Source organism: Trematomus bernacchii, unplaced genomic scaffold (genome assembly GCF_902827165.1).
Source record: "Trematomus bernacchii unplaced genomic scaffold, fTreBer1.1, whole genome shotgun sequence".
Lineage (NCBI taxonomy): Eukaryota > Metazoa > Chordata > Actinopteri > Perciformes > Nototheniidae > Trematomus > Trematomus bernacchii.
In genome coordinates, this window is record NW_022987778.1 from 2197607 (window position 1) to 2224685 (window position 27079).

At 39.3% G+C, this 27079-nt stretch overlaps 2 protein-coding genes across 7 annotated transcripts in view; one reads left to right on the forward strand and one right to left on the reverse strand.

The window, feature by feature from the left end:
• LOC117497218 (ethanolamine kinase 1-like) overlaps positions 1–12833 on the forward strand; it is a 53377-nt gene extending 40544 nt beyond the window's left edge. Inside the window, exon 8 of one of the 2 annotated variants that reach the window (XM_034149096.1) lies at positions 12803–12833. In XM_034149096.1, the coding sequence (XP_034004987.1) occupies positions 12803–12818 (16 nt within the window). In that variant the 3' untranslated portion in view covers positions 12819–12833. Of the gene's footprint in view, positions 1–7855; positions 9001–12802 lie in introns of those variants that run through there. The other variant, XM_034149095.1, reaches the window with a different exon arrangement.
• Positions 12834–17054: 4221 nt separating this feature from the next.
• LOC117497264 (transcription factor SOX-6-like) overlaps positions 17055–27079 on the reverse strand; it is a 119751-nt gene continuing 109726 nt past the window's right edge. For all 5 annotated transcript variants that reach the window (XM_034149189.1, XM_034149184.1, XM_034149185.1 and 2 more), the window contains 4 exons: positions 26331–26439; positions 24464–24634; positions 21131–21344; positions 17055–18821 (listed from right to left, as the gene is read on the reverse strand). In XM_034149189.1, the coding sequence (XP_034005080.1) occupies positions 18485–18821; positions 21131–21344; positions 24464–24634; positions 26331–26439 (831 nt within the window). In that variant the 3' untranslated portion in view covers positions 17055–18484. The remainder of the gene's footprint in view (positions 18822–21130; positions 21345–24463; positions 24635–26330; positions 26440–27079) is intronic.

Below are 27079 nucleotides of genomic sequence, written 5' to 3' on the forward strand. Positions count from 1 at the left end.
AACCACAGGCATGTTTAAAGTGAAATAGTGACAGGCGATATGACTGATTTTAACCATGCAAAACTAGAATAAATAACACACTAATTCCTGCTTAGCTCATCTGTGTATTTCATGTATCTATGGTAGGTCAGAAGTCCAGTCATTTGCTTTTGCTCAATACTTTTTTACATTCACAACGTTTAAAAGATCACTTATTTATTTTATGCAGGGCAATACTTGTACTGCATTTACTGACTTCTATATGTTGAGTAAATTAGGGTTTATTTTATACACAAAACCCTCCACATTAGAGGAAAGAGAAAACACCAACAAAGCATAATAGGACCTCTTTAAACCGAGCCATTAAAAATACCACTTAGGTCTGGCTTCTCTCTAACTTAAACTTTGTCATAGATAAAACATTTTCTTTTAAATAATGCTTTGCCTATCCTTGACCTAACAATTAGCAGGATGATTGTCATACTAACTCACCCACTCTTCTTGATAACTTACTACATAATATCTGACTATTTTTGTATACATATGTAAATGAACTCTGCCCTTTTCCCCTCTGGTTAGATGCTAAACTTTATTTAGTTGTCATGATTGTCTTGGAGAAGTGTAATGTTTGCGGGTCAGAGCAAAGGTTTTGACAACCATGCTTTGTTTACACCACATGTGTCAAACTCAAGGCCCGGGGGCCAAATCAGGCCCTTGGAGGATTTAATTTCGGCCCGCAGGATAATTTCTAATTACTATTAGATCTGGCCCGCCGGTATATTGCACACACACCTTCACTCCATCCTGAGGGTCTCCTCAGCTCAGAGCCTGACCCCAAACATTGATGAACTTGCACCCAAGATGAGATGCCAAGTATCTGGCTTGAACTAGCATCACAGAGCAGCACACTGAGTTTCAATGGATGTTTCCTTCTGCACTTTCTTTCTTGAGACAACAGGGCATGTTTGGTTTTTTTTAAGCTGTTGTTGGCCTGTGGAAAAATGTAATCATAAGAAATGACTCTGGAAAAGCTGCAGATAGAGCCATAAGAAATGAATGCAACTGATTATTTAATGTTTAATGTTGTTTTTATAGGCAATCATTTAAGCTTTGTTAGTTCCAGGTTTAATATGTGCAATAAGTTCATTTCAATAAGTTCTGCAATAAACATTGAACCAGTCCAGCCCTCGACTAGTACCCATTTTTTTATTTTGGCCCACTGTGTATTTGAGTTTGACACCCCTGGTTTACACTGTCAATCACGCACTGTAGTACACAATTGAATTGAAATAAAGTCAGTCCAGAGAAAACGCCTTTTTAAATGTTTCCAAACCACAATGAGAGAAGTGAAATCTGTGTTCTGCCTCTAACACGCCAACACCAAGGATTTGTATTTTCCCTCAAATATTTTCATTGAGTTCTCTGTAGGGGCAAAGGTTAGACACATAATGTACCATCCAGTGTTGTAGTCAAGTCACCAATTCACGAGTCCAAGTCACTCTCGAGTCACCACTCTTCGAGTCCGAGTCCAAGTCCGAGTCACCCAAGGAGTGTCCGAGTCGAGTCCGAGTCACAAGTCTTCATGTATTAATCTTCGTGGATATATGTGTTGAAATGTAGCTGCTCCTCTACATTGCTTTTATCCTGTCATGTTATACTAATCTGTCTATTGAACTGCTGTGAAGCCAGTTTGGCTACAATTCTTGTAATAGGTGCTATACAAATATAAAGCTTATTACTAATATTAATATTATTATTATTATATATAAATAAACTATGTTTAAAATGAGTTACCTTTTAGAGAAGTGATTATATTTGTATGCCAATATTTTCCTATGGTAAAGTTTTCGTTTTGCACTTTTATTTTGATAGTAATAAGATCGGGACTCTTATTTTGAAGGAACTTTTACCGGTTAAATCGGTTTACTGATAAAGATTTAGCCCCAGAAAGCACATGGCTACTTAGCATGCAAAATGACGTCATTATGCATGTTAAGTAGCCATGTGCTTTCGTGTTATCGGCTGAATCTTTATTTATTGATTAGATCACGTTACTCTGATGATAGTGTTCAAGACAGCCTATATGTCTGAACTAGATCCTTAGAGTAATGTGTTACGGAGCCTTCTCTTCAATATTGTTTCCACATAGAGCATTTTGCTCTGCTCTTTTCCAATGTGGAAGCAGAATGTGTGAAAGCATACAGCACGATGCGGGGTGTGTCTCTAGACATCTTTAGACTGGAATAGCGGGGCCCAGTACGCCAGGATAGAGGACATCAGACTCCATAGAAAACTTGCTCGAGTCCAAGTCGGAGCATCAATGTACAAGTCGAGTCCGAGTCATCGTGGGGGGAAAAATTCACGAGTCCGAGTCCAAGTCAGCGTACGCGATAATTCACGAGTCCGAGTCCAATTCATCGTGCGCGAGAATTCACGAGTCCAAGTCTGAGTCGCGTCAATCAGTGCGCGAGTCCGAGTCGAGTCACGAGTCCCGAAAATCGGCACTCGAGTCCGAGTCCAGGACTCGAGTACTCCATCTCTGGTACCATCTATTTATTTCAACAGTTACAGGTGTGTAGTCTTTGCCTGGAGTTGACCCATAAGTGAAGCAAAGAAATAGACAGAATAAGAAAGATACCAGCAGTGCGACTGACACAGTAGAGAGCAGTTTTACCTAGAGACACAGGTCAGGAGAGAGCGCTGGAATACAAGCAACTAAAAGGCCTGTGTCTGAATTATGTTTTTGTCTGATTCGGCATTGAGGATTTCAGTGAAAGCTCTGATTAAAGGACACACTCTTCTCTGTACCTCTATGTTTCTGTGCTTTTAAAACTTCACTTAATTTCAAAGGGTATATTATAATGGCCAAGGGCAGCAGCATACTCAGACATCAGATTTATTGGAGCGTTCGATAATATGGTTTGAAAAATACAAAACCACTTTTTCTCTCAGTTAAGTTCTGAGGCTTTGGCACAGCTTTCAGACTCAGTGCTTTATTGAAACAACACTTGATGCTGTATTGTTTTGCAAGTTGTGCTAACAAAGACACTGGTGCCCACCTTGAGCTGTAAGCATGGCCTGCTGGGTAACACCGGAGAAACAGTGTTGTGTATTCATCCCCATCTGAGGAGCTTATCTTTATGTTAATATCAGGGTCTGAATCCTTTATATTAGGCTTTCTGATGGTGAGGGGCCTGATTCTTCATACAACAATGACAATAACAACTTATTTTCTATAAGGAGATAATTTGTTCTCAATACTATTTGTGTGAACGGATACACAACCCATTTTTCAAATGTGTAATTTGTAAAAAAATAGTGCAAAACGTTCGATCGGGGAGATTGTCTCAAAGTGTTAGACACAAAATTACAGAAATCAATCAATTAACAGTTTAATATTTGCTAAATAGTTGATGATACATTTGCAGATCAGTTTAACATTTGCAAACCTTTTTATTCAGGTACATTCAGTACATTTACTTACAGATTTGTACATCTGTTTGTAATAATAGTTATTGCTTACTGTAGCCAATATTATTAATATTCAGTGAACGATATGCAACAAACCTAAAACAAACATTCAATTCAATTAAAATCTGAGTATTTCATTTAATACATTAATTATTATAACATTAAAGGTAGGGTAGGTAAGAATGGAGAAGTGCGAGTACCAGCTCGAGTGCCCTAGAATTTGAAAGTACACAGCCGAAAAAAATCTGCCCCTTCCTTCAGACTTCCTTACAGAGCCCCTCCTCCAACACACACGAACGCACACATGACCAATGAGGGCACGAGATAAGTTTGTGCACAGATGGAAGGCTGACAGGCAGGTAGGCCATCCAGTTATTTTAGCCGGGCCGGCTCAGATGATTGGTCGTGCTTTTTACAGCGCTTCCACAGATGACATTTTTTATGTATTTATTGTCAAAGCATTTAATGTATTCATTGCTATCGGGATGTTAAGAGCTTTCCATGGAATATAACAAGTGTTTCTGAAGTGAATTACCTACCCCACCTTTAACTACACTTTCTTTTGTCATATAATACAAAAAAGTAAAATGCATTGGTAATGCAATTTTATTCGAGCCGTAAGAGCAGTTGAAAAACATTTTCAAGTCTAAGAGATAACAACCCTATGAGGTCATAATGATGTTTTCTGGCTAATCTAGAGTATTTCACACTTTACAACGAATTGTTCTAATCTGCAGTTGTTTAGTTGGCATGTACTAACAATTTATCCTGTTATGACCCTTATATTAAAAAGATCAGAGTTACAAATGGGCATAACTTAAAGGGGACCTATCATGCAAAATGCACTTTTTGATGTATTTTATACATAAATATGTGTCCCCGGTGTGTCAGGGAACTCACGCAGCGTCAGAAAATAAAACCCTCTCTTTTCCTCCGTACCCAAATCTCTAAAAACGGGGGTACAACGAGCTGATACAGATTTGCTGCCGATATGACGTCATATCGGCGGCGGACCCACAGAGAGTTGCTATCAGAAACAATGCCTGACGTGTTTTGGACGTAATATGGTCTTTGTTTACATTAGCAAGCCTCGCTAACACTCAGAGCTAACCTGTACTAGAGAGCACATGTGTTTAAAAAGCAGGAAATAAAAAAAGGAACTCACCTTGTGATAAACCCGCAAGAGAAAAGGCATTTGAGCTCCATACTGTTTCAGAAATAATCCTTGATGTGGTTTAGAACAGGATGGCATTTTATCACAGCAGAATTTAACTTTATCTCCGGTAGAATTCTGATCAGGCATTAGCTCCGCTGTAGGTACCATATGTGTTCGGCCTACCAGATGTGTTCGGGGTCCGTTACGCTTACCAATGACGTCACGCATTGCTGTACGGTAACCCAAGAGGACATTTTACACGGTCAAATTCCGAATGTATTGAAACTCCAGACTCAACGTAAGAGCTTGAGCCTCTTCGGGGGGTGCTAACATTTAAACATACACTTCATTCTTTACTTTGTCCGTTATTATATGTAGAAGATATTACTTTTTTCTCCGTCATGTTGTTTCCATAGCAACAACTTCAAAATAAAAGCATCTAAATAGATTTGTGTTCTACACACCAAAATACGTTATTTGAACACCCCTCTCGATCGATTTACAAGAAAAATTAGTATGGCCCGCCCTAATACACCAACACAGTTTTTAAAGATATACATTTTTCAACACAGAATCATTTACCAAATTACACCATATCCAATCATTTTACGAGTCAGAAAATGCTATCTGTTCATTGCAGTTATTGTTTATTGAATTAGATTACCATGAGCTCAACATAATTATGTAGAGTACAAGTCCACAGCCAAGAAAATGTTATTTGCATATCATTTTATTTATGAATATGGAATTATGGAATTCTAACACTGGAATTTGTTATTATTTACTATAACTTTATTATATTATTCGGGTTTCAATTTCGTTATTCAGATATTCGTTTTGTTTGTTTTTTCCCTGTTTTTTTTTCAAATTGAATTGATTGAAATCTCCAATATCAACGTAAGAGCTTGTGCCTCTTCGGGGGGTACTAACACTTAACCATAAACGTTATCGTTTACTTTCTCCGTCTTTATATGTAGATATTACTTTTCTCCGTTAATCTCTGTCACGTTGTTTCCAAAGCAACAACAACTTCCTGTCAACTGCGCTAACTCTCCTTCAAAATAAAAGCATGTCCATAAATAGGACATGCCAAATTACACTTAAGACATATACAACTGCAACGAAAGTAACAAACACAATGCGATATCCTTTTCAATTTCAAAGAACACAAATTGGGTTACATTAACAAATAACTATAAAACAACAATACTGTAGAATAACAAAATGAATGCCGTGAATACACCGAAATACACGTGTTGAAGCGGTTCGCTGCTGATTACTACGATTACCGTACAGCTAATCACAATGGGTGACGTCATTGGTAAGCGACAGACCCCGAACACATATGGTAGGGCGAACACATATGGTACTGACACCGCCTCAAAATCCGCGTTTCTCTAACAGGGCTGCAAAAGAGGGGTATGAGCAGTATGAGGCATGGCTACAATGGGTGATCTGTTTGGTATTTTAAGCAAAAAACTTCACAGAGATGTTTTGTATAGGTATGGCCCTACAATATATGTTTCCAATATAGCATAATAGGTCCACTTTAAATGATCTTAATTCATATTTATACCCAAACGAGTCTCATTCATGTTGGAAGGTGATATTTGTATAAATGTGTTGACAGAAATCTATTGAGTGTCTTCTTTTGAAGTGCATCGATACTTCTTCCTTTCACTGGATTTAAAGCAGCCCTCTGATACTCGCTTTCCTACAGTATGTTATTATATTATTATACTTATTTGTATCAAGTACAACAGTGTGGTTTTAAATAGCCAACTTTTCAAGAAGTGCAACGTAGTAAAAGTAGCATTTATAACCTTGATATAGATCTGCAGCGTAAACTCTTACAGGCTTTAAAGCGTTGTCCAGATCTAATAATGTATCTGTGTCCGATCACTTCAAATCAATTCATCCTTGATCTATTATTCCTTTTACTCAACAAGCCTCATGGTCAACCTGGCCAAAAGAATACATCCTCATATTTGAGTAAAAATAGTAAAGTTTCAATTGGTTTTTAAAACTACTACCTTTTGAAATGGACAGAGCCTTTTTTACTCGGATGCAATTCATGAAGGAAGTTTCCGAATGATTCTCAAAGCAGAAAATGAAAGGCTGTTGAAGCAAAACTTTTATGCTCAAATTCCATTTATTTTGCAAATGTGGAATTTATTGGCAATACAAACTGAGAGTAATGTGCTCGAGAATAGAAAGAGCCTTACTTTTGTAGTTTTAAGGCCCACTAAAAATGTTCTGATTGGTCAGCCGCTTAGAGAGGTCCCGCCCCATTATTTGTATGTAGTGCCTCTTCTGTGACATGTCTCCATGCTTTAATGTTCAAAAAGCTCTTTATTGTTCTCATACTGCCTGTGCTGCAGCACCTCTTTTCACCCTCTGTCTGAAACCAGAGCCCAGACTGCTCTGATTGGTTAGCTGGCTGGCTCTGTTGTGATTGGTCAACCAGCTAGAGATGTCCCGCCCCTTTGCCTAACACGTACAATGTGTTGGAGCGCGAGCCAATAGAAGTGCAAGTTTTACATAGTGATGTCACTATGTTACGGAAGTAAACAAAGGAGTCTAACGTATCGTCCAGGCGGTTCCGTCGCGTTGAAGCTTGCCGGTGGGCGTGTCTGGCGCGCGACCAACAACCAATCACATTAATCTCCCGCCCCGGACACACAAGCACGCGGTTTGATTGGCTGGCATATGAGTTGATTGGCTGGCGCTTCCGTCGACGCTTGAAAAGTTGAACCTTTCTCAACTTTCTAAGCGAGCAACGGAGGCAAAGCGACGAACCACAATACAGTTCGGCAAAGCGTGACGTCCCCCCATTCAAAGTGGATGGGAAGCGTCTCCGTTGAAGCACGCGACGGAACCATGTGGACGATACGTAATGGAGGCGTTTCAGGCAGGGAGGGAGTGTGTGGGAGAGAAACTCCCTCTGGAGGGAACACAGGGATTTTAGCCTTTGCAGACCATTTACATGCACTAAAACATAACACTACAGGAAAGGGACAACCTCAAAAAGAATAAAGAGCCTCTTTAAAAATAGATGTATTTGTTTTTATTTAAAACAAAAAGGAAAGATAAAGTGAGACAGGACGATTATAATAATACAACAAGAGTATGTGTCACACACAAAAGCCATTACATTTTGACTAGCAGCATACAGTATTCATCCAAGGACTAAGATCTTGGATAAAAAAAGGTTGTGTTTCCTGATCATTTCTTTCTGCTCTCCTCCAGATATGCCACCGCACGACTCAACTACTACTTTGAGAAGAAAGAAGAATACTTTGGATTGCAAATAATCTAGAATTAAAAGATAACGGACCAACCTTTTTTCAAATCAGGCGTACCGTTTCTTTTCTCTGTAAATCCGAGAAGAAGTGACCAAAGTCCCGACCTTAGAGACGTGCTCCTCACTGTTAGTTATTTCAGGCTGGAGTGTGAGATAACATGTTTTGCTATCACTGTGATTTTTAAAATATTTGTTTTTACCACAGTCAGTATGCCGATAAGCCTTTTTGGCGACCTGAGATGAAGACGCTGCCAGAAGCACATTAATTGTTCCCACATTTAGCCGAGGCGCATGAAGCCACAAAAACTGAGCCTGATCATAAAAACCATAAGAGGGTTGTTTTTCATTTTTATCCAGCGTGCGCCACAGATCCGTTTCCTTTTCACTTGTTTACTGTAGCAAGCCGTACATTATTTTAATGCATTATCTCTAGGGATATGTTATAAGCTACTTTTATTTACCTTTAAGGTTACTGACAGATCCTACGGTTACACTGCAAACATCTACTTTAAATTCATTTTTTAAGTGTTAAAACAGCCTATAAAGACAGTGTTAAATTGTATTTTATTCAGATTTTTTTTATGTCTGTTGAGCAGTATATGAAGTCACACATGTGTCCTGATTTTAAAAGACAAGAAAAAGAGTAACAAAATGTTAGAAAAAAGCATTGTTGCTTACTAAAGTCCTGTTGCTTGAACAAGGCACACACACTAATGGTATACTCGTGCTACTTCACTATAATTCTGACTATAATCAACTGAAATAAACTGACATATCTCAATGAACTGCAGCTGAAATGTAATTGTAGAGAACAATATAACTATAATAATGTTCTTAATGTATTAATTGCTTTTTACACTATAGCCTGAGACTATGGGAACATCTTGTATCATCGCCCTATCTGTTGTACATTGTTCATTTGACCAGATGTGTATTTTAAATGCAGATCAGTGTCTGATGCTAATGAACTATGTACAGTGTATATACTGTAATAATATGATTTTAGAAATGTCTTAAGAAGATATTCAATAAATGGGGAACTACAATGTAAAACATTTTGTAAATTTCTTTCCTGAATAAATACATTTGAAACGTAAATCAAGTTAATTCATCTTAAAACACTGAAGTAATTCCACATGGATTATGTTCTCTGGAAACATGTTGCTCCAATGCGAAGTATTGAGACCTTGTAATATTATATTGGATGGCAGACAATGCTCATTAGTTCAACTCTCTAATCCTTTAAATCCACATTCAATATCAAGACCACAACCTTCTCGAAACATAACCAAGTGCTTCGATTGCCCACCCTTGAGATGCATTCGCCGTTACCACAATATTTCCAGAACCTTCACCAAGTGCTTTGAGTTGCCCAAACATAATCCTGAAGTCCTTAATAAGGCTTTACTTGCCAGGAGCAGATAATGCAGGGAAACAAGGGAGAGTTAAAGAGGATGTATCATGCTCATTGTCCAATGGAGGCGTTTCAGGATGGGGCGGGGAGAGACACTTTGGGATTTTAGACTAGAACCTATAACACACTACAGGAAAGGGAAAAACCCCAAAAGCATAATAGGGTCTCTTTAGAAGTCTCACCTAAGTAGTGTTCTTGAATCATAGTTTGCCCCATTTGCAATATAAGTAGATACTCACAATGTCATTTTTTAATCCATTTTGTCTTAAAAGTAAGTTGCCAAAACAGATTAAACAGGGTGCTTATTTTGCATCACAATCATACATAACCAATGCATCATTGTATTTCCTCTCCAAAACATATTAGAATTACGTAAGTGGAGAAACTGTGAGCAGTGTTACAACCCGGCTCCTGGGCTGCAACAAAAAGCAGGGAGGCGAGACGAGGGGTAAGAATATAACAATCGTTTATTCTTAATAAACAAATAAGTAAATGGAACCAGCAACAGGTCCCCGAGGCTGGCACGGAGAGAGTGCCCAGAGGAGAGAGAGAGAGAGAGACGTATCCGGCTGGGCTCTCTTCTTGTAGGCCTTTTCGACCCAGGTGCAGCTCATCAGGTAAACGCCGGCCCCACAGCACCGGATCCTGTAAACAGAGAGAGAGAGAGACCACGGAACGCCTAGTGGTGTGGAGGGGTCGTCACACTCCCCCCCCCATAAAGAAAGGGAATGCTCTTAACATCCCGATAGCAATGAATATCTTAAGTGCTTTGACAAAAAATCCATAAAAAAATGTCATCTGTGGAAGCCGTGGTACTGTAAAAAGCACGACCAATCATTTTAACTGGCCCGGCTAAAATAACTGGATGGCCTACCTGCCTGTCAGCCTTCCATCTGTGCACAAACTTATCTCGTGCCCTCATTGGTCATGTGCGCGTTCGTGTGTGTTGGAGGAGGGGCTCTGTAAGGAAGTGGCAGATTTTTTCCGGCTGTGTATTTTCAAATTCTAGCGCACTCGAGCTGGTTTCTCCAAAATTACCTACCCCACCTTTAAGAACACCGTTAACTACCTAACATAAAATCGATTTATTAGATTAAACACAACGTTTTTTTTAAAGAAAAACAACTTTGATCAATAAGCCAAATCAGGTAAAGCAGTCATTTAAAAAAAAATTGTTACATACAAAAAATTGTTACATTATGTACTTCTCCTACTTGAGAGGAATTGAGATAAGCGTCAAACTTCCTGTTGTTTTAACCCAAGGCTGTTCTGTTTGTCTCATAAACAAACTAATGGGCTTTAGTGCTTCACACCCTTTCAAACTGAGGACAATACGTTGGTGTGCAGTCGATGAAACAAACACATCAGACTGTAAAAAAGAAAAGAAATGTAGGCAGCAGATATGTCAATGAGTCCGCTCCTCTGTATAACTGTGTTTTTGAGCGCGGCACAAAGAGGGAAGTGATTGTAAATCAGCAGAAAGGGTTATGGAGGGCTGCAACAATGACGTTCTTTACCGCCTCACGGTCGCACACAGTTCCTCTCATCAAGGCTGCACCCGTGTCTTTGAGTCAAACAATCCAGCTGCTTTCAAAGTGCATTTTTCGTTAAACATATAATATTTAATTAGCGGAGTGATGCACTTAAAAAGACCCAAGGACTTTCCCTTAAAAAGGAAAAAATTGGCCTTTTGTCCATTGCCCATCCTAAAAGTGCTGTAGATTTTTTCTTTCACTTCTAATTGCATTAAAAAAAAGAAGTATAGGCCTTTATGCAATGTTCCAAAGACATTGAAACACAACCGCAGCTAAAGCAACTCCTTTCAAAGCTCCTTTGTGTGTGAGATTTCCTTTTATTCAGATATTACATTTAGCTTTTTAGTTATTGTTGAAGGCATCCCAAGGCTGCTGACCCCAGGAATTCTAATAAGACCCCCTCCTGATTTCTGATTGTTGTCAATTTGTATTTCCTGTAAAGGGTATTTCAAGGAAACATTTTACATTACAGTATGAATACAGTTCGTTAGTTAGTGTAACGTAATACACTACACTTATATATTATTATAGTTTATTAATACATCAGTATACAGTATTGTATATGCTACATTTATAAACTACATTTTTTTAAATATTAGAACATTTTAAATGATATTTTAAATGTATAATTTATGACTTTTTTCAATTTTTTGGGCATATATTTTAAGCAAGAACTGTTTGTTTATTCATTCTAAGTTACCTAGTTCTTTTTGATTTTATCATGTAGGTACTGCTATTGATTTCTATGGAAATATAACATGTAACACTTGACTTGAAAATCTGATGATACCTTCACAACACTCGGGATGTTGTGGAGAAATCTTCCTCCTCACTTTGAATGAGCATGTTATTACTGCACTAAATCAAACAACAGCAGGGTGTGAACAGTCACAGCATAACGCTAACTGCTGCTAACTTCTGTACCAAAATGTCATATAGTCAATCAAGAGAGAATCATACCATATATATATATATATATATATATAAAGACTTTGGAAACAAAACGGCTTGTGTTGGAAAATATTAGATGCCTGGAAAGTAAGGGCACTATTCTTTCGAGTAATGGAAATGAAAATTCACAGCACCATACCTGTAACTCCTGTATCCACACACACACACACACACACACACACACACACACACACACACACACACACACACACACACACACACACACACACACACACACACACACACACAACTACGACCAGCAGCCGGTTCGCCCTGGAATAAATCCTGATGGAATTGACATCTTAAATTGATTCAAATGAATGCAAAGAGCAATACATATTAGTATTTGTCATAAGAATGTGCCTGACCTCAGTTAACCCTGACCTTCCCCTCGTTTTCATGTAGCATGATTAAAAATGGCTCGTATCACAATGCACTTTGTTATTGAGAGATAACTGTGCTCTGTTCAATATACTGTACACTTTTCACATTGTATGTTGGTGCTCGCTGCTACCTCAATACTTTTATGTCTACTTACTTTTCATAATGCTGCCATTAATGTGTACTTATTGGATTCGACTTTATTAAAGTGTGCTTGCTTCTTTATTATATTTTTCAACTCATCTGATTTGTACCTTTGCTGTAAACAAAGTAAATGTCCCCACTCTGTAACAAATAAAGGATTTCTGATTATGATTCTGAATTCATTACAAACTGTATGTATATATAATATCCTGCTTTATATTTAGTTGACTGTAAATTGGTATTTCAACATGTATATTTTCTGCTTTTTTAATGCTATTTTATTTCTATTTGACATCATTACATTTTGAATTGTTTATTTTTTGTCTTTTAATTTCTCTAATGTACAATGCCTTGTCTTTCTATGCTGCTGAAACGCAAACATTTCCCAAATTGGGATCAATAAAATACATTACAGATATTATATCCAAAGCGACTTACATACTCAATACTGTGGACAATCCCCACAGGAGCAATTTGGGGTGACGTGTCTTGCCCAGGGACACAACGACATGCTGACTGCAGTGGGGTTTGAACCTGTGCTCCCCCTGATCCGAACACCAACGCACTAATCCACTGCGCCACAGCCTCCCTACACATCTTGCTTACATCTTATCTTGTCTTTTCTTATGCAACAGTTGTGTATAACCAGAAAGTCAATAAAACATGCTATTAACCATCGGAGGTCTAAGCCCTATTTAATACGTTTGGTTCGCCTGGTATTCTTGTGTAATAATACGTGTCTAACCTCAACCCTGAAAGGCATAATTAAGTTATATACATCTTTCTTTTCAGGAGAAACCAAGCTATCAGCATATGAATACTTCCAGGATGTCACAGACGTCTAGACGGCATTCTACCTGCATAAACAGCGCTGATTGTGAAACATGGTCAACTTCATTTGAGAGCCAGGGTCAATTATTCGCCTCTTGAATCAAAAGTAATTAATGATTAAGCATCAAAGGGGATGTTAGCGTGCTGCGTGACCGAGACCCTCCTGTGTTTTTTAATGAGTGGAGGAGCCTCTGTGATCATAAACAGGAGAGCTTTGATGCCTCATTGAAGAGCAGATCAACACGTCTGAAGAGGGATCCTCCTTTGTAATAACCATTTGTAATTATCTTCATCTAAAAGGTCTGATCGGGGAGGAGAACAAATAAATAAAAGGATCTCTCTTCTCTTAAAGATGTTTTTTGCCGAGAGGGACCAGCCTTTCATGAAGAAAGTGTGTAATTATGCTCCATCATGCAACCAAACCCACAAGAAAAGAGAGGTGTATCTGAAGTTTGAGTGATCCCTGAGACGTTCCTCCCTCACTGGAGAACAACACTTGCTTTGAACTCTTGTCTTTGTCTTTACCGAGGCTGGCGTACTTTGTTGCGAGAAATTTCGAGGCTGGACATGTGTACACTCCGCGGTCTTAAAATCCCCACAATGCTTTGCGCACGGACCAATTTCCCCAAATCTTTGGCGGAAATCGCGCTCCATTTAAGGCGGGGCCTCGCATATGACGCACACCTGCACACCTGTTAGCCTGTTCCACCATTCTTCGTTTTCCGAGGCTAGGAAGGGTTCTTGCCTCGCTTCTGAAGGACCTGACTCGGAGGGACTTGTCCTATCAAGGAAGCGTCCTTGACATTGAGAAACACCCTATATAGGACTTGTTTAAAAAACTATCCTATAAAAAAATGTATGTATGTGACTTTTTGTTGACATACTGAACCAGGACTTTTTTCAGGAAATGTTAGGCATACTATACTCTGATATTTTTGTCATACTATTATCCCAACATACTATACTGTACTATGACTATACTTTGACCTTATTTTTCGACACACTATAGTATGACTTATTTCAGCATAGTTTTGACATTGGTTGTTTTTTCTTACTTTGAATCTTCTTTAACTGTGTTTATCACCAAGGACACCAAGACACATTCCTTGGATGCGTTAACATACTTGGCAAAAAACCTGATTCTGATTCTGAAATACTCTAATATGACTTTTCCATGATATTTTTTGACATAGTATATTGAGACTTTTTCCGACACACTAAACCATAAATTCCTTTGACATGATATTATGACATACAATAAGGAGACTTTTTTCAACATACTTTATCACAACTTTTTTCGACATATTATACAACTACTTTTTGTAATATTTTTGACATACCAAAATATGACTTTTTTCAACATAATAGACTATGACCTTTTTTTTTTTATATTTGTTAACATACTATGCTAAAACTTCTCTCATGATATTTTTTTTCCGACATACTATGCTAACATTTTTCATGATATATTCTACATGGTGTACTATGACTATGACAGTTTTATATTTTGACTCTTCTAATTTTTTAAACATACTACACTATGACATTTTTCATTATATTTGGGACATACAATAATGAAACTTTTTGACATACTTCATTATAACTTCTTTCATATGTTTTGACACACTAAACTTTTTCTTTTTTCATGATATTTTTGAGATACAACATAAAAGACAAGATAATGCTAGTATAAGTACACGTTTATCAATTGAATTACCCTAAAAAATAGCCTCTCATTTATTTTTTTGTGAGTAGTATTCAGATGTAGGAAGCACCACCAAGCTCCCATAATACATGCACGTACATTTTTACAATTATATACCAATTTTCTTTTTTTTTGGGGGTGCTATCTCCTTAGCAGTGCTATCTTCTTGTAGCCTTAACAACTCATGTTAACTGAATGGAAAAGTGTGGGTTATGTCAACTTCCTCCTGGGATCAATTAATTCAGTATATATAAATATGAGTGTATGTTTAAAGAAAGTATGACTGCACTGTAATAAACGCCGCTATCCTAGGTTAAGGTGCTGAAAGCTTTACATGCACACACAGAAACAATCTGTCAACTTGCAAAACAGCAAAATGTTCAGAAAGGAAAAAAGGAAATGTAAATTATGATGACTTATTTAACGAGATTAGCATGGCAACAGCACAAGTATGATTTCAAACACCACTCCCAGCTAAAAGCACACACACAAGTGCACACAAAGGAGCGTGTGACAAACTTGCCGGCGCCCCTCGCAGGGTGACGCTACAGTTGATTTGGGAATTACAATTAGATTTATGATGTGGCTGCATATGGCTGAGTTCCTCTCTGTGAACGCTGGGATTGGCTGCATGGAGCACCGGCGCCGTATACACCACAGTGCAGTCAGAATGTGTGGCGTTGCCTCACACACACACACACACACACACACACACACACACACACACACACACACACACACACACACACACACACACACACACACACACACACACACACACACACACACACACACACACACACACACACACAGGTATAAGTCTAGTACTTTTCCTTGAAATGATGAAATGACAGGTTTGTAAGGAAAATCTCAAGTCTTTACTTTTTATTTTTTATTTTTTTTTGATTGTCTTTCTCACCAAGTTGTACTGACACGTTTTTTAGAGCCAAAGCTGGCTAATAAATACAATGAAATGTTAAAACGCACAATTGAATTTCAAATACAATACTCATCACAAAATGAAATCGACCAGGAAACTTGTGTTCTGCTTCGGCAGGTCACAACTGACAAGAGCATGAGGTTTAAAAAAGAAAAAGGAAAGAGATCAGAGGCCATGTGACCCCTTTCAGAGCTGCGGAAACAAAACCAGCGTCAATAAATGAAATGCTTCTAAAGAAATGGCAATTGTACTGGTGCCTGGCATGTGTGAGGCTTCCTATAGACGGTTCTAATTATCATGGTGAAAATCAAACAACAACTTCACATTAGTCAATACTAAAAGAAAACAAAAACATAGCATTTATATCCAGTGCTTAGGATGCGTATGACAATAATAGAAATGTCTATGCATGAGACCTTTTTTTTTTTTTTTACTGTGATGCAAACAGAAACCAATGTTCAGTCCCAGCTTGTGAAGCTTTTCCAAGTAGAAATATGTTCAGAAAAGATGACATGTAAAATAAACAGTGCACCCAGAAACCACCCGAGGACACAGGTGTTGAAATGTTCAAAATTCAGAGTGTGTTTTGGAAAAAGACAAAATAAAATTAGTGTCTTCTGAGAAAGAGTGACTTTTGAGTAAGATAGAGGAAAAGACGTGCACACACAGCATGGTACTGACCAGAGGAACATTTGGAAGAACGTTCCTCTGAATGGTGTTTTACTCAAAAGCTGATCACCTGTTTTCCTCCATTAGCCATTTTCCAAATATACATGCCATGTATAAACACAGAACCCTTTTCAAATAATAGACCTCTTGTTTTGCAACTATATCAATTCAAATGTTTGGTGTATCTTTCCCACGTGATGCTGAGAAGACATGTACAAATATTAACAAAGGATATTAAAAAATAGTAACATTTCGTACACTTTTTGTACCGATTCAAAACACAATTTCAAAATACAGTGAAGGGATCCAGAATATTATAAACTCTTATCGTACAGTAGAGTAAAACTGGGGCTGCTCATCCCCTTTTATATGACGCTTAAAGGGGTCCTATTATGCTCATCTTCAGGTTGACATTTGTATTTTGTGTCTCTACTGTGACATGTTTACATGCTTAGGCCCAGTCTGCTCTGATTGGTTAGCTGGTTGGCTCTGTTTTGATTGGTCAACTTCTAATAGAAATGTCCCGCCCCTTAGCCTAACAATGTATTGGAGCGCTAGCCAATAGAAGTGGGATTGTTACATAGTGATGTCACAAATGTGTCCAATGGAGGCGAGTGTGGGAGAGAAACTTTGGGATTTGAGCCTTTGCAGACCATTTACATGCACACAAAACAATATAACTCCCAGAAAAAGCATAATCGGGCCCCTTAACGAGAACTATAGGTACACTTTTAAGACTCATAATAAAGTGTCTGAGCAGAAATTAAGCCAAAAAAAGTCCGTACCTTTGGCCAGATTGAAAGGGAAGGACTCAAATGCTAAATGTTGGTGTTCAATTGCACCATACTGGTAAATACTGGACAATGTGCTAAGTGTTTGGCCTCAAGGGACTAAGGGAAATGTTGTTCATGAAAGCACCGATGCAGCAGAACTAAAGAACAGACTCTTCTACGTCTAAAAGCTCGATGGGCTGCTAGAGATTGAAGCGTGTGTGTGTGTGTGTGTGTGTGTGTGTGTGTGTGTGTGTGTTTTTCTAGGCCAGCGTAATGATCCCCTCCTCATGTCATCAGATAGAAAAGGATGATTGTGTAAGACTTTTTTGCAGCATTTGAAGTTAAGACTAGAACATCCCGAGTGAATGTGAATGTAGATTTGGCACATTTGAAGTAAATCTGTACAATGCCTGGGTACCTACTTAGTCTAATAATAATAATAATAATAATAATAATAATAATAATATTGTGATATTATAAGGGATTTTGCTCCCTTTATTTCATAGACAGTCTGAAAATCCTACCACTCTTTTTGTAAGAAAACGAAAAAACCAACACATTCACAAGCTGGCACATCATACCTGAGCTGGGATATAAAAAGGAAAAACTAACAGTAATGTAATGTAAGCAGTTTGTCAGAAAAACAATGTGTAGATGCACTGTCATGTAAGAAACAAAAGTAAGACTATAAGATTACAATAGCTAGGATTTATATTAAAACTTTTCAAATTTCAAGTTCCGACAGTCCAGAGTTTGTACAGGCAGCGACCTGTCAGAAAAAAAGTCTATCGAACAAAAGCACAAAAAAAGTAAATACAGAAAGATAAAAACTAAACCACTCCTTAAACATTTAAGACCAAATAGCTGTTGAAGACCAATTCCTGAAGCTTCAAAATCCATGCATGCTCTTTACAAACCACACGGCAATGTGTTCGTCGCTCATTTGTCCCGTTCTGTCTCATTCTCTGTCTGTCTTTCTTTCTTCTAACTCTTATCTTATCCGTCCTGTTGAGATTGTCAAAGTGTAGGAAGTTCATCTTCAGTTCTGAATGTCCCATCAGTCCTCGTCCTCGAATGTCCATCACAGATACTTTCCTTTTTCTGAGCATGTTCGTCCTGAAAGTCCGCCTGAAGGTCTCTATAATAAACTGTGTTTTTTTCTTTTTAAAAGTGTCTCTGAGTATAATGGGAGTTTTTTCATTATTTATCTTCCTCTTTTTACAACCCGAGTTCAGTTGGCGCTGACGGCCTCCCGTGTCTCGTGGTCGCTGCTATAGTCTGACTTATGCTCGTCCTCAAAGTCCGCGTACATGTCCATGTCCTCCTGTCCGTTGGCCCGGTTGCTAGGCCGATTTAAGGCTCGCCCCCTGCCGCCCCCCGCCGGCTCGGGCTTCATCCCGTACGTGCTCTGGATGACGGGGATGGCGGGCTCGGGGCTGGCGGAGTTGCTGGAGCAGTCTGAGGTCAGGTGGGGGGACGGGGTAGCTGTTGTTGCCATGGTGATGGCGCCCGGGTACACTCCTACTCCTCCGGGGCTGCTGCTGCTGAGAGCCATGGGGGGCTGAGGCCTGAGAAACAAGGGAGGAAAGTGTTAAACATAGGTTAACAATAACAACATTGATACATATGACCAGAGCTGGAGGAAGTACTCAGATCATTTACTTAAAGGGGCCCTTTAAAGCCTATTTTAAGGTTTCATATTAGTATTTAGTGTCTCTACTGTGACATGTCTCCATGCTTTAATGTGCAAATATGCCCTGAAGTTGGTCTACTTTTGGTTTGACTTGAAAGCTCTTGTGGCAAATGCAATAAGGAGCTGTCTTTGTTTTGTTTAGTCAAGATTGAAATAGGTTTGGCTTGTGCGCTTGCTGGTTTGATGCTGGACTGCTGCCTTTTGGAGCAACTTTATAGACTTGATTTTTCCTTTCATGAGGCTTCATTTACATCATGCTTACAATTGGATTTGCTTCTATAATGCTTTTGTCTTCATCGAAAAGAGATGATGTGGTTCAGAAGAGTCAATCTCAGAGGTTTTACAGTCCTGATGATCAGAATATTACAATAAGTGGCCCTATTAAGCTCATTCTGAGGTTCATATGTGTATGTAGTGTCTCTACTGTGACATGTCTCCATGCTTTAATGTTCAAAAAGCTCTTTATTTTCCTCATACTGCCTGTGCTGCAGCACCTCTTTTCACCCTCTGTCTGAAACCAGAGCCCAGTCTGCTCTGATTGGTTAGCTGGCCGGCTCTGTTGTGATTTGTCAACCAAGCCCCTTAGCCTATCACCTACTTGGAGCGTGGGACCAACATGTCACAGCTACCCATCTTATAGTTGTTGAGATACTGAAATGTGGAGCACTTACCAACAGACATGGTTGGACGATAAAGAAACAGACTGCGTAGAAATATTTATGAAACTTTTGAAATGATTTGGTAATCAAGGAGCTACTGAACAACGTGGAGAGCTCTTTGTTTGATCAGATGCTGATTCATTATATGCTCCTTTAAACAAACTGCTTTGAACAAAACATTAGCTCTGAGGCCACTTAGAGCAGCTCTCCTCTCTTCTGTCGGGCATGTCCTAACAGGAGCGCCCTGCCAGCTCACAGTAGCTAAATAACCTGTTAAGATGAAGCTGGAATGGAGGTAAACGCACATCACTCAAACAGACCCTCTGGCTCCTCAAATGAGCCACATAAAGCAGGAAAATTACCGTCACGTTTCTCACCTCACAGTTTTCCCTCCTCTGTCTCCTGAAACAATTACTGCCTAACGCTCTGACAGACTAATTCTCACTTTAAACGCTTTAAAACAACACTGATTTAGTGATGTGGAATGTGCCAGAAAACTGCTTGTGTACTGGCTCTCGCACGCTTTTTGATTTAGCTTTGATTGAAAGAGCAGGCCTGGAGAATCGTGAGCTTTTTTGCATTTTCTTGACCACACACAGTAAAATGTGGCATTGAGCCCGTGACGTCTGCCTCTCTCTCAAACATCTGCTTACATTTCATATTCCACCATGTCTGTCTGTGTCCAATTTCACTGCCCGCAAGCGCCCAGCATTGTCCTAATTTAATAAATGACAAGCTATTAAAAATCGCTCCTATTCAAAGCCGTGGCCTCTGGTAAATCCATCTGAAGCACAGGCCGCTGTGATGGCTTTAAACACATCCATGGCTGGTTCCTATTAAGACAATGCCACTGTTTTTCCCCTCTCACTCAGAAATATAATGCTCTGCAGCGAGTGCTTAAAGGGTTTTACAGATATAATCATTTTAGAGCATGACACGAGGCAAATGGTTTCATGAATGGTCCATAAACCCTGATGGTCACCACGCAAACATCTAAGCAAATACCTGTATTAAGGGAAATGTATTTTATAATCATACTTGGTCAAAACAGCCCATAGAAATAAATAAATAGTCTCTTTTAAACAATGTATGTGATTGAAATCCCCCTCAAATTCCTTCATGATTGACATTTGGTGCTTCATGTTTTGTTTAGCTAATTATTCATGCCTAAATGTCCATATTCACCTAGCAGGATGGCATGTTTATTAAAAAAGAAACAAGTGAACTGAGAGGTCACAGGTGCAGCAGTACATTAGTCAAAGTGTTCTTGAGCAGGAGACACAAAGCCTGTGTGATCCGAGGCTCGTGAACAATGACCTCTTTTAGAAGTCTGCTTTCTTCGTATTCGATGCAGTGAATGAGAAACATTTTTGGGCCGAGCTATTTCTCTGGGAATTTGACCTTGCTTCTACAAAAAGCTGTAACATAAGGACATTCATTGCAAACTGCACATAGAGTAAGGCACCATGCAGTCAAAATGTGTTCCTAATCTGTGAAGTTCATAGAGACATTTCTTTGGACTCACCCCACGAAGAACTGCCTCATCTCCTGGCGCCGTGACCTCATCATCTGCTTGTACTCTCCGATGCGCAGCTTCTTCCCGTCGATGATGCAGGTCCTCTTCGGCCGCGGCTTGTACTTGTAGTTGGGATATTTCTCCAGATGGATCTTACTCAGGCGGGCCTGCTCCTCGTAGTACGGCTGCTTCTCCTGGTTGGTCATGCCTTTCCAGCGAGAGCCTATACAGAAAAAGATGGAGGTTTTAACTTAGTCTGATTCGAAGTTTTGATTTGGTTCATCCTTACCTTATGAGTAGCAGATAACCAAAAAAACTTTATTATGGATGGTCCATAAACCCTGGAGTTGACCTCACTAACCTATTTTCTTATTTTATATCCACACTGGACCACACTGGGACCTTATAGAAATCGCTATGGAATCAAATTAAATGGATGTGATTAAATTCCCCCTTAAAGGTGGGGTAGGTAAGTTTCAGAAACCGGCTCGAGATACACTTTTTGTTATATTCCATGGAATGCTCTTAACATCCCGATAGCAATGAATATCTTAAGTACTTTGACAAAAAATCCATAAAAAAATGTCATCTGTGGAAGCCGTAGTACTGTAAAAAGCACGACCAATCATCTGAGCCGGCCCGGCTAATATAACTGGATGGCCTACCTGCCTGTCAGCCTTCCATCTGTGCACAAACTTATCTCGTGCCCTCATTGGTCATGTGCGCGTTCGTGTGTGTTGGAGGAGGGGCTCTGTAAGGAAGTGGCAGATTTTTTCCGGCTGTGTATTTTCAAATTCTAGCGCACTCGAGCCGGTTTCTCCAAAATGACCTACCCCACCTTTAATTACCTAATGAATGACATTTGAATGTTTTATATGTCATGTAACTCATTATTTTAGGAAAAATACCCATTCTCAGGCAAACTGACCCTCAGGCACAAGTTAGCAAATCGTACTCAGGGATACATTTAATAGCCAGGTTAGAATAAAATGTGTGCCTTTAATTTGACTTTTTTACGTGGGAAAGAGAATTACCTGCACAAACTATATTCCGCATATTGGATTCATAAGATATATTGTCCGATTCACTATCTGGCATCTCAAAGGCATTTCATTTTTGAGTATTATTATTAGGGAAATCCACATTTCAGGAATGATGAGGACTTAAGTGAAAAAATGTTTTTGAGGTGCTTTTCTAAACTCGTTAAACACTGATACCGGTTGAGCACAGAGTTTGTGGTCAAATAGATGTAATGAGCACTGCATGAGTGATCACACGACGCTAACATAATGTCACTCATGAAACCAACACTTCAAACCGTCTCAGAGCCTTGGTGTGTTCATAAAAGCATCAGCATTTCTGGTGTTTTATCTTTGTAAGCTCGGATGTTGTCATGTGAACAGACACCATCGAGTCTGTTTAAAATCAGGAGTGGATTACACTCTGCTCCCTCTTGGCTCGAGAAGAATGATACGTTGTGTACTTCTCATTTTCCCCGGTAAGAGGACCTTCTGAACAAGTGGACAGGGCCATTACCCCAGGAACGCAGCACATCTGCGAAGCAATCTGACAACCGATTATACACACCCCGCCTCACTCCTCTGTTTATCAAGGTTTATCACAAAATAGTCCTGTACTTTTGTGACACAGGAAACAGAGAGGAGTTTTTCTTTTTTTGAAGCCTTCCACCCACTCTCTAAAGTCCAGCTGTGTTATTACGTTGGAGAAACATGCATTGTACACAAGCAGTTATATATACATACACAATTGTGCACTTTAAGTTCTGCTTTTTGTCCTTATACTGCCACACAGGCTCAGGAATGACGTGAAAATGCTTTCTGAAGGCTTCCTGCAAACTGCCTATTCATATTTGACCTCAAATGTCCTAAATCAAATAATTAAACCATGAAGATTCTACATAGAGTACATGGCTTAGTTGAATATACTCAATTCTGATCAATCAACCATCAATTCTGACATTCAAGAGGTTGTTAATTCTTGCTAACCGGCTGTTGCTAAAGAGAACAGACTGTTGCTAAGGAAGATCAAGGGACTATGGTCGGTCATATCAATTATCCCTTACATATCAGACCTACATTTTGATATTTCTATACTAATAATCAGAGGTGGAAGAAGTACTCAGGTTTTAGGTACAAGTAGAAGAACCAGAGAGTACTCTGTTACAACTAAAAGTCTGCATTCGAAATGTTACACAAGGCCATTTTCATTATTATATGATATGTTTTGATTATAATGATTGATCATTAAAGTGTTATCAAAGATAAGGTGCAGCTAGTTTGAATGACTTTGTATACTGTCGTGTAGGGTAGCTTGTGAATTTACTCCAGGTGGAACTAAAGTCTGATTTAAGAGTTGATTATATTTCACATCATCGATCCAGATCTGCAAAGTAACTAAAGGTATTAAATCAATGCAATGGATATGTGTACTGTTTACCTTTGAATTGTTGTGGGTATAAGTTAGGTACAAGTCCCTCAAAAATGTACTTAAGTATAGAACTTAACGTAAAGGTGCTAAGTTACTTTACATCCCATCACAAATCAAGAAGCATTGGATGAAACTGAAAAAGCCCCTTTTATCAGAGCCCATTGATGGAGGAACACACAGAGCCACCTAATACAAGTCCGTTTGTTAGTGTTTCTCAGGAGGAACATTTACATTCAGCGCTCACTAAAGCCCGGCTCAGGACAGTGGAGGTCTTCAGGACATTTCAGAACAACCGCTGTGCTCAGCCCCGTGTGAATGGCTATCTGTGTCCAGGAGGTTAGTATCAACACGGCTACTTTATAACTGAATGCATCCATCACACTAGTCAGGCCGACACAGTGGAGCTCTGTGTGTGAAGTGTTCCACGTTTAAAAAGCACACTGGGCCTTCTTATAGTGCGCAGCCTGCAGCTAATAGACCCTGTGAACTGTAGGATGTAGAGGGACCTCATGAGCGGAGAGAAAGACCTGAAATCTGCAGGTTAGAGGGACATCAACGAGGCAAATTACAAATGTGTGTTTGAATAAGAAAGGGAAATGTACTCTCACAACCACAAAGAGTTCATCGTTGATGCGTTGTGTGTCTGTGAGGTGTATTATTTTGTATTCTGCTTAATATAATATTTACCTCAAGCGTTAATACATTTTCTCGTGAAAATCAATCCAAAAGTAAATTGCGTTAACTAAATGTGAACCAAATGCTCCCACAAGGACATACAAATAAAGACAATCCGACATTTAGATTATGTTCATGACTATAAGGAGCTGACGGTTTTGGGTTGAACACTCTCTCTCTTTCTGTTAAATAATGATATATATATATATAATCTCTCACCTAGGATCTTGCTGATGTTGGAGTTGTGCATGTCGGGGAAGGTCTGCAGGATCTTCCTCCGCTCGTCTTTGGCCCACACCATGAAGGCGTTCATCGGCCTCTTGATGTGCGGCTCTGCGGTGTTCCTGCCCCGAGCCTCCCTGAACACCCGCGCCTCCGTGATGTTACTGACTGTGAGACACAAAGGAAAAACATTCTCTATATTACAGCCGAAACAATGAGTTAACGATATGTTGTTTGACAGAACATAATAGCCAATTATCTTGTAATGATGGCCGAACATATGGATATTTCCTGCTTGCCTCCATTCTTAACCACATTGAACTACATTGTTGATTATTTTGAACCCTGGTTGGACCATTTTTTTACCATTTTCAGACTCTTTAAAGACCATAGGATGTAAAGATTATACAAGGAAGTAACCAGCCATTTATTTGATAATGATAATAACTGATTCTTGCGACCCTGCGGTTCACTTAATTCCCATCATTTAGACATTTATCTGTCATACTTTCACGCTTACCGAATGACTGACAAACTGGGATTTGACAAACTGGGATGGATTTTTTTTTTACTATTTTCTGACATTTCATGGAGCATAAAAGTAATGGATTAATCAAGAAAATAATCAGATTTGATCTTTTAATTGAGGATTTAAATAATACCCTACTACATGCCCGTCATTGAGACATTTATCTTTCATACTTTCACACTTGAAATGCAGGATATTGCTCTGTTATGGATGAGCCCTTCCTGTTTGTTTCTTAACCCCCTGTTCCGTGGGAGAGGATGTATAACAAAAGTATAACACAAGTCTGATGGGGGTCTCGAGCCCCACACACACACACACACACACACACACACACACACACACACACACACACACACACACACACACACACACACACACACACACACACACACACACACACACACACACCACACACACACACACACACACACACACACACACACACACACACACATTTACTTCCGCCTGATAGCATCTCAGTGCCCTTGCTGGTGTGTTTAGTGCTCTGATTCTTAACTAAACCACAATGAGTCTCCTCATCCCCCGTAAACACTGGGGCTTTATGAGCAACAGGTGGGTTTGGATAAAAAAGAATTAACACCATGTCCTTCGACTTCATTCATATAAGGGTCCTTATAAAGTCATATCCGCTAACAGCATGCAATACAGAATAAAATAAGGGAATTTATTTTTGCTGTTAACTTTATTGACTAAACACTCCTTGCTTGTCTTCGTCTGCGTTTGTTTGCATACTTGTACTGGGTGGGATATGTCACAAACACTCGGTGTGGAAAAAAGGAGAAGAATTCCACCTCTTGTCATGTACTTTCAGGAAGAAAAAAATAACAGTGTAACATTTTTCCAGAGCGTAAAATGTTGACATTGAACACGCACTGTTTAGCTGTTCAGGGTGTCCTTCCTGAGGAGCACAATAAATATTTGTGTTCCCTGAATACCTGCATGTTCTCTTGACGATCACTTCTTCTGTATTGTGGATTTCTGAGACGGCCGAACACTAGAAGCGGGGCCTCTTTTCTATGAGGGGCCCCGCGGAGTTAAGGGTCACTGGTATCAATTTAGTCTGAACAGGATGTGACCGCTTCTAACTGAGACCCTGCTTCTCAGAAACCCAGATTCTCCTTCCTCATACATCCCTCCAGTTTTCCATTTGATGATGTATTTCTGCATTTGCCTACATTTATGAATCCTAAAGATTAGGAGGAACTCAAAATGAGGTTTGCAAGACTCTGAAAAGTAGGAGACACAAGCCTAATTCAACTAATCATGAGATAATGCTAGAAAAACAGGTCGTAAAAATATCACGGAGACGCTTACCATCCAGATCTTCTGGTCTCGTCAGGTCAATCACCCGATGCACCATTTTCCCAGCATCCTCCCCGAGCTTCCCCAGGTGCTGGCTCAGCGTCTCATAGTGCAGACGCTCCTGCAACACAAGAAATAAATAGAACATGTTATAAGCTGAAAGTGAATATGATGCAACTGAAGCATAGCTGATTTAATTCAGTCATTTTGTTCACAAACAGCTTAAAAGACAATCATCAAGGCATAATGGAGATTTGTGAAATGGGACACGCCAATAGGTATCTGAAACTTTAGAATAGAGGCCCACACACTGGAAAGAAAGTATTTATAATATATATGACTAAAATATCTGGAATTTGAATCCTTTCCTCTTAAAGGTAGGGTAGGTAAGTAAGTTTGAGAAACCGGCTCGAGTGTGCTAGAATTTGAAAATACACAACCGGAGAAAATCTGCCACTTCCTTACAGAGCCCCTCCTCCAACACACATGAATGCACACATGACCAATGAGGGCACGAGATAAGTTTGTGCACAGATGGAAGGCTGACAGGCAGGTAGGCCATCCAGTTATTTTAGCAGGGCCGGCTCAGATGATTGGTCGTGCTTTTTACAGCGCCACGGCTTCCACAGATGAAATGTTTTTATGGATTTTTTGTCAAAGCACTTAAGATATTCATTGCTATCGGGATGTTAAGAGCATTCCATGGAATATAACAAAAAGTGTATCTCGAGCCGGTTTCTCAAACATACCTACCCCACCTT